The sequence below is a fragment of the Brachypodium distachyon genome, chromosome 5, assembly GCF_000005505.3.
Source record: "Brachypodium distachyon strain Bd21 chromosome 5, Brachypodium_distachyon_v3.0, whole genome shotgun sequence".
NCBI classification, from domain to species: Eukaryota; Viridiplantae; Streptophyta; class Magnoliopsida; order Poales; family Poaceae; genus Brachypodium; species Brachypodium distachyon.
Genome location: NC_016135.3, coordinates 19,013,437 through 19,021,500, shown reverse-complemented (window position 1 = coordinate 19,021,500; position 8,064 = coordinate 19,013,437). Strand labels below are relative to the sequence as shown.

Sequence of the window (8,064 nt, the reverse complement as noted above, 5' to 3'; positions counted from 1 at the left end):
TTTTTTTACGAGCAACAAACATCATTTTGAAAAAGGTTTTTTTCGAAGATTTTCTCTCTGGATTCTGCTATTCCAGAAAACAACAATACCTTCCTTATGAAAACTATATAGCACCACACGGGCTAATGTTCCGCTATGTAGGATCCCCACACTTAAGTTAAACTTTACCCACAAACTTTTTTACTCTATGATAGTTTGTTTTGCAATCGAAATAGATGGCAAAAACAAAGGATGTCTCAGGCTAGAACAGTGTCAAGCATGTTACAATTTTTCAGTCTCAGTGATGTGGTTATGGAGCACCTTAGCTTTGCACTTAGCACTACTTGGCTCATCCTTTGCATCGACTGTCTCATCTTGGGTATTTGGATTGAAATCAGAATTAGAACCAGAGTCATCATGGTGTTTGTCCTTGTTTTATTCTTGAGGATTGTCGTGATAAAGGCTTGGAGCTTGCTTTTCTATATCAGGTAAACCAAGAAAGTTACGCCATTTCTTGCTTGTTTCTGGCCATTCTGTCCCTCCTAACCAGTTCATAGTCTGGCACCTTATACATTTCAATTCTTCTACAAGTAAGGTAAAAATAGATGAAAGATGGTATATGTGTAGACGGTACCAAAATTCTGGTAGAAGCAAGATAAAAATAAACCGTACTAAATTTTCTGAAATTGTGGTGGAGATCTCACCGTAATATTGCAAGCCAGACAAAATTCAGATTGCAAGCTACACAAAATGCAGATTGAAATTTCAATGCTCAACCACATATGCATCTAGGATCCAATTGCAATGGATAAAACATTACCACCTAAAAAGTATAAGCAAGGCATCCTCAGAGTAAGCAACATGAAGTTTATCTGAAACTATGAATGGTAATTACTCGATGACAATTGACATTCACCGAGGTTTTAAAAAGAAAGTATTTATCTGAAACTCAAAGGAATGTGATTTACCAGGTGTGTTGTGCACATCAACAAATAGGTAGGTCGTGTTACTGAGTATATGGAGAAAAAGGATTTTGTGTTACATTATGAGTAATGAATAAACATACATGGATTAATAACACATCCATTGGATACCTAAATAAATGGAGAAAAAGTGATTGAGGGCTAGAGGTATACATGTCAGATTGCCAATACTCTCACCATTATAATCCTCCCTGAAAATCTAAATGAGTGGCACCAAAATCTTGGTGTACAATTTTTAGACCGACAAAGACAAATGCTTCAAGAGTAGTTTTGCAGAGACTACCTTGAGAAGTCTTTACTATGTGTAATGGACAGACAAAATGATCCGAAGAGAAATCGCTGTGATGGGTTATGAAAGATGCTAGATGATAACTTGGCTGGTTCTCAAGAGGGACCAAGGGAAAGACAACAAATTATCCTAATACGTGTTTTGAAGCAATCATAAAAGGAACTGATTCATCACAGTTGCAATCGGGCAGGAGGGAAGAAAAGTGGAAGAAACCTAACCTGTTGCTCACCATAGCTCCTCCAGGTCCGCTTCGTTTCTTCATGACCCGAGTTCTACAAAGGAACAAGAAACAACATATGAGTTCTATAGTTGAGAAACACAGAAAGAATCAAGGACAGAGAAGAAACTGTAAAAATTCCCAAGTACAAACAGTGTAAAGCGATAGGAGCATAGAGGAGATGAGACGGAGCCGTAGAGCTCGTACCTGAACTTTCTCAAGATGTGGAAGGAGATAACCCCCTGAATTGGGGCGGTTGCAATCCATGTAGGTGACCACACGAGCGGATCGATGAACTACCCACAAATTGCGAGTCGCCGGAACCACCGATGCACGCGCCCCGCCCCGAGTTCCCATAACAGCCGTTGCACACTCGCCGCGTCTGGACAGAACCACCGACGCCGTCGCACAGGCCTGTTGGTCGAGGACAAGGTACGGCCATGGCAGCAATGGTCAGAGATACGTCGGTGGCGGCGGCGGGGGGATCTGCAGGGCGGCGGATGGCTTGTGGCAGGGCCGCGGACGGCTCAAGGCGCGTTAGAGGAGGACACGGGGGTGATGCCGAAGCGGCGGAGGAGAGTTGCAGCGGCGGCAGCGTGTGCTTCCGATCCAGATCAGGAGGAGGGGACTCAAGGGAGGGGGCAAGGCAGGTCGTGCGGGATCAGATCGGGAGGAAGGGGAGGGACACGGCACGGCCGATGGGATCCGGTTTTTTCTGGTTCGCAGTTTTATTTCCGTGTGTGCGTCGGAAGGGGCTGGTTTTGCTGGTTTTTTGCCCGTGCGTGCGGCTCGCGTGGAGCGGAGGCACGACAGGACGTACGAAACTGTGAATCAAGGAATAGTAAAGAAATTGGCAGTTCAGGTTTCACCGTTCAAGTTATTTCTACTGATCAAATCACCCTTCCACATGTTTCCTCTTAAGTTTTTTTAAGGTAACATGTCAGATTTTAGAATAGCAGTATACATCAAGATACCCATTGTTTTGGGTTTTAAAGGTTGTTTGAAGTTGTTCCCCAGTAACAAAATATTTCATAGAACCACAATATACAAGTAGTAGATAAATAGATAGAAAGATATTGGCTTGAGATAATTGTAGTTGCAATTTTCCATAGTAAACTAGTACTACCTCCGTCCCAAAATAAGTGACGTGGATTTGTATAAGAATCTATACAAATCCACGTCACTTATTTTGGGACGGAGGGAGTAGATATTATTCATTCATCCGTGGAATTGTACCATAGATTTCCAACTGACATGCTGCCTATTTACTATCAAATAAAGAACATTTTGATAGATACATATCACTGTAATTTCTTCATATTTGTTGGAGCACAAAACTGTGTCTGCACAGCACTAACTCTTCATCGCCACTTATACTATTCTGCCTGTGTAGTACTAGGAGGAGGTGACGTAGGTGTAGGAACCACAGTAGTTGCTGAAGGTTCCCTTAGAGTCTTTGGGCCTTTATCATCAACGACCTCCACAGCAGCTCTCTCCTTAGCTTTTTGGGCTCTCTGAACTACTTCCTCCTGAATTATCAAAAGATAATTTAGAAATGTCAACTATTCAGTTAAATTTATAGCAGAAAATGAAGTGAATGAAAGTGGTAAATTATAGTAATACATTATGCAGTAACGAACAAAGATTAATCACATAAAACAGTTGAATTACGCGCAGGCCCAGATATGTAGCCTATCCAGCATGTGCTGTTGCACAGGACCACCAAATATTTCCTAAACCTCAATTGCTAGTACTAATTACTCCTGGTATTAGCACAAATAGACTTCATACCAAGGCAAAGCTGTAGGTTAGTAAACCTTCCATTCCTCTACAATAACTGATCTTGTTATTACTTCTGAGTTAAGCAATAAAGAACCATTTTATCCCCCCTCCACCTATGCACGCCTCTCTTCCTTCCTCCTTTCCAGCCACAAGTATTTTTGTTGTGAAATTAACTCTACCCATCCTGATACTCTTCCTCTAGTTTGTGATTTCTCAAATATAAGTTTGTTGGTGGCAATGAATCAATCCACTCACTCTCATTTATTGCGAAGTTCTTTGTGAACTCAACAGCATAGCTTTCTTCTCGCTCTCCTGTCCTTGTTTTCACAACAAAGCAGGATTTACAGCGTAAGTGCGCACCTAGATACCACGATTCATGTGTTTACATACAAATTTAGAAAAGAGAGTTGCAACAAAAATGTAGTGCCTATTATTGGAAAAATAGTTATATTTGTTAAACAACTGAAACATTTTCTGAATCTACATGCATAATCTCCGGCAAGATATAAGCACGATAGATCTTTCACCTGAATGCATAAGAACTTCTTAGTTGCCATCGAGAGTTCACAGGCCCAACTGAAAATGCAACCAATTGACCCATGGAACATATCTAATTCTCCAGTAGCTAGATTGATGGTAAAGGTCACAAATTCCATGTTAACGCTTTGCTACGTTCTCTATACCACGAATACCCATCAGGAACAAGGGCCATGTTGAGCACGGTACCTGAAATTCCTGGACCTGCTTCTGCTGCTCTGCTTGCCACTGCCCCAAGACACTGAACACCTCGCCCACAACTGACTCGGCCTTCTCGGTCAGCGCCTCTGCGAAGGCCTTCCCGAGGAAGAAGGCGTCAAGCACAGCCTTGCTCTCATTGTCGCCTAGTACATGAACAGCATAACCGAGGAGGATAGAGTAAGAGACACGGCCCGAAATGCCTCTCCCACACCTACAAAGGACGGCAGGTTCCTGCCGCGAGTCGAGAGGAACTATACTGGGTTGCCGAAACTAGATTGGGTTACCTGCTTGGGGCTCGGGACGTGGGCCGCCGCCGCTGCTCCTGGCAGCAAATTTGGGAAGCTTGTTGACGGAAGACGGGGCCGCAGTCGAGGATAGGAAAGCGCGGCGGGCGCTGCAGGCGGGGGGAGAGGCGCGGCAGACGGGGGAGAGAGCCGCCGGTGCTGGTAGTACAGGCGCCATGCGGTTGGCTTTACCCCCCGTGTACTCTCTCGTCGAGGTGTGGGGGTTTCCTTCTAGCGGCGGCAGGGAATCGGAACCCCTGCGGCCACCGGCGGACGCGAAGCCACGGATTGGGGGCAAATCGGGGAAACGGGAAGGCGCGTCTGTCTCTGAGATCTTCTTTTGTTTGGTTCACAAATCACTACATAGGGTCAGTCCTGTCATTACATCGAGCGAATCGTCCCCACTGCCCGCATTGCATTTCCGATTTGTGTACTTGAATCAAAACAAATCTCGTTTTTAATGTCAGATTAATCACATTGGATTACTATTAAATATTGTATAATCCAAAAGAAAAACGTTCTACATGTATATATAGAACAAACAAACAAAAAAAATCTGTGTGAGTTGTTTTGTGGAACGCAAGGAGAAGACATCTACTCAGTGACTATAGTGGCACCATGCACTTATTCCTCTTCAATATATTTCGTATTTTGGTTCTCCCAAATTCTTCCATGACGTAAACATTAGTCAGCATTTTACGAATTGGCTGGTCTATTCAGTGATAGTTACTAAATGTATAGCTCCTATATATGAAAAGAAGGGCCGGAGGCCGAATTTTATTAGACAGGAAGAGGGGTGGTACAAAGATATAGAGGCAGCAAAGGCCGCCGAGGAGAGATTTACAACTGCATTAGCTAACACCACTAACTACCAACACCTACTGACATAAGATAGGCCTGAAACGGAAAGAAGACAGCAAGCTCCGTAAAAGATCAACGATACATCCAGCCGCTCTCCAGGATTGAAGATCATCCACGATGGGATCAAAGTCTTTGCGGATATTGGCCTCCTGCTGAAAAAAGTTGCGAATTTTCCAAATTTTCCAATGCGCCAAAATGGTGAAGGTATCAAAGTCTTTGCGGAGCTGCTTGGGGGCTTGCTTTCTGGCCGATAGCCACCAATCTTCGGTGCTCAGAAAGGAGTTGCTAGGAACAGGGAATGCACCACAGCGCCCGACCAGAGGCAAGGGCGAGATATATGGATATAACTGAATGAATGGTCTCGAAATTTACTTATCTTAGCCATACATATCTTCCTATCTAGCTAAACTTTTTTACAACCTCTGCGTTAACTGTTAAGTTACGACAACTCCTTCTAACCGTGTTCCTACCACTTTAAAAATTTCTTCGTTAGGCAACGACAACCCGCCTAATCATAATCCGTGGATTTATGTGTTTTAGTGTCTGGTAATGACAACATGCTCTAATCATATTCCTCTTTTGAGGTTTTATGCTGTTTTAGTAACCTTCATAAGGTGCCCTAGCTAGGGCTTCTTAGGACGAGCTTGCTGAATATGTACCAGCCAAAGAATACTCCAGAATAGACAGAATTACAATCGCATGCAAGGTAGATGAAGAATGAAGAATGCTTTACTTACCAAGTTTTATAAAATGTTGTTCTACCAGAATTTGTCTCTGATTGTTACTACCAAAAGCTGACGACTCTGAAACACTTGCTAGCTATTGTTATTTCAGAAAACTTTGACAGCTTTAGGGATTTGCCTGACGAATCAAGGAATGTACTTTGGAGAAACAAATGCCGGGACTTTCTGAAGGCAGTTGCCTTGACTTTTCATTTGCACCGTTGCCTTTACTCCTGTTCATTCATTTGCCATTCTTTTTTTTTTCCTTAACACTTCAACATCCATCAAGTAAACTAAACCTGTGTCGATATTATTTAGTGTTATTTTGTGTACAAGTCTTCCTTTGGGAGGAACTGCATCGTTGTGGTGCCTTGCATTTTCTTCTGAAATCTGTATGTACACTCTGATTTTGAGCAATGATCTGCCCTGTACAGTTCCCTCTCCGGATTAACCCGCAGTAATAAAGTGATGTTCGCCCGTCAAAAAGAACACATGCATTGGTTCCAGTATAGTACATAATGTAGCCGGATCAACAGCAATCGCCCAAGTCCATACTCCAGACCGACTTGAAACAAACCAACACAAAATCTTGCTTCCATTTCCATTTTAAAGATAAGAAAAAACAAACATAATTGTGTACACATAAAACTCGGCACGAGGCCCAAAAATGAATGGAAGTTCTCTCTTCATCACGGCTAACTGGGCCGCGGCTGTGTTGCCTCTGCACGCTGCGCTAAATCTCCAGCCCCGCCGCCGCACGGCTGACCATGTCGAAGCCGGCCTGGAAACGCGCCTTCACGAGCTCATCGGCGAGCAACTCTACCGTGAAGAGCCGTTTCCACCCTTTGCACCACGCGACGGCCTCGCCAGTGCTGGGTCCCGAGGCAGCCCGTAGCCCGCGCAGCGCTCCAAGCCACCTTCCGAAGAACTCCGCCTCCAGGAGCCACACCACGCCCTGCGGCGGCACGAAGGGTGCCCACTTCATCACCTGGAGGAACGCGTCGTCCTTCTGCTTCGGCGGCGTGAGCGTGATCTCGACCCTCCGCAGGCGCAGCCTCAGGTTCGGCGCCACCTTGATCCGGCCCAGAAGCAGCTCCCAGCTCTCCGGGGTAAACAGCGCCTTCCACGGCGACAACATCCTGCGGTTGGCGACCAAGGCGTCGACAGTCGTGTCGTCCCAATCCCACACCCCCTTCTCGAGCTTCTGCCTCACGGCGTCGTACAGGCGGCTCTCTAGCAAGGGGCCGGCGAGCGGCACCCACGGCTGCAGGAAGATGTGGAGATTGGCGTTCCACGCGCACCGCGGGTCCCACGACGCCACCGCGTCGGCCAGCTCCGGCATGACGATCTTCTCCAGGATCCCTCGCACGGCGGGCTGAGGCAGAGCGTCCTTCCACGCCGTCAGGAACCGGAGCATCTGGTCCGGGTCCGTGTACTTCCACTCGGACGCCTGGACAGCCGGAACCACGGTGTCGTCTATCAGCCTGGCGTACGGCGACAAGCGTGGCCCGTCGACTTCCAGTACGTTCTTCAGGGGGCCGGCGACGTCCAGCCAGAGGGCGGGGTCCCTGAGCGGCTTCCACGTCTGGAACACGGGGTGGAGCAGCGGCGCCACGATCCGGCCCGCGGTGCCCGCGAGGAAGAATTTCGCCTTGTACGACTCCTCCGGGAACAGCGACTTGAGCCTCGTGAACTCGCGGATCACGTCGCCCGCCGTGCGCTTCTTCATGGACGCGAGCCGCACCGTCATCACGGCCACCTCGGTCGCCAGATCCTGCTGCGGCGCCCGGACGGGGTCGTTCTTCTGCTGCTCCCCCGTTTTGGCGAGGATCTCCGCGCAGAACGCCTGGATTTGCTTTCGCGATGCCTCGGCTTCGTGCCGTTGCCACTCGCGGACCCACAACCACGGCTGACGATAGGGTCTTGTTACGTCGTCATCTGCCCACGTGTTCTCCGGCTCCCTGCTGGTGTCGGCGTGGGGAATGTTTTCCACCTCAGGGTTGGAATCCAGGCTATATGTGCTGTCGCCGTCGGAGTCGGAGTCGTAGCCTGAGCCGTCGTCGTCGCCGCCGCCGCTCGTTTCCCACTCAGCCTCGCCGTTGCTCCGGCTCCACTCTCCAGCACCAGCGGAAGCCATGACGCGGGCAAAAGATTACTTGTGTTTGAGCGCGGGTATGGAGATTTGGGGAGTTCGGGAAGGTGTGTGGTG

At 47.3% G+C, this 8,064-nt stretch overlaps 2 protein-coding genes across 2 annotated transcripts; both read right to left on the bottom strand.

The window, feature by feature from the left end:
* Positions 1-2,665: 2,665 nt before the first annotated feature.
* Positions 2,666-4,617, bottom strand: LOC100838248 (uncharacterized protein At4g13200, chloroplastic). Its single transcript, XM_003580075.4, has 3 exons — positions 4,273-4,617; positions 3,977-4,131; positions 2,666-2,997 (listed from the first exon to the last, which is right to left on the bottom strand). Exons 1-3 carry the CDS (start codon positions 4,448-4,450, stop codon positions 2,845-2,847), a joined length of 486 nt encoding a protein of 161 aa, XP_003580123.1. The 5' UTR covers positions 4,451-4,617; the 3' UTR covers positions 2,666-2,844.
* Positions 4,618-6,588: 1,971 nt separating this feature from the next.
* On the bottom strand, positions 6,589-7,992 carry LOC104581395 (septin and tuftelin-interacting protein 1 homolog 1). The gene has a single exon (XM_010228892.1). It carries the CDS (start codon positions 7,990-7,992, stop codon positions 6,589-6,591), a length of 1,404 nt encoding a protein of 467 aa, XP_010227194.1.
* Positions 7,993-8,064: the final 72 nt, after the last annotated feature.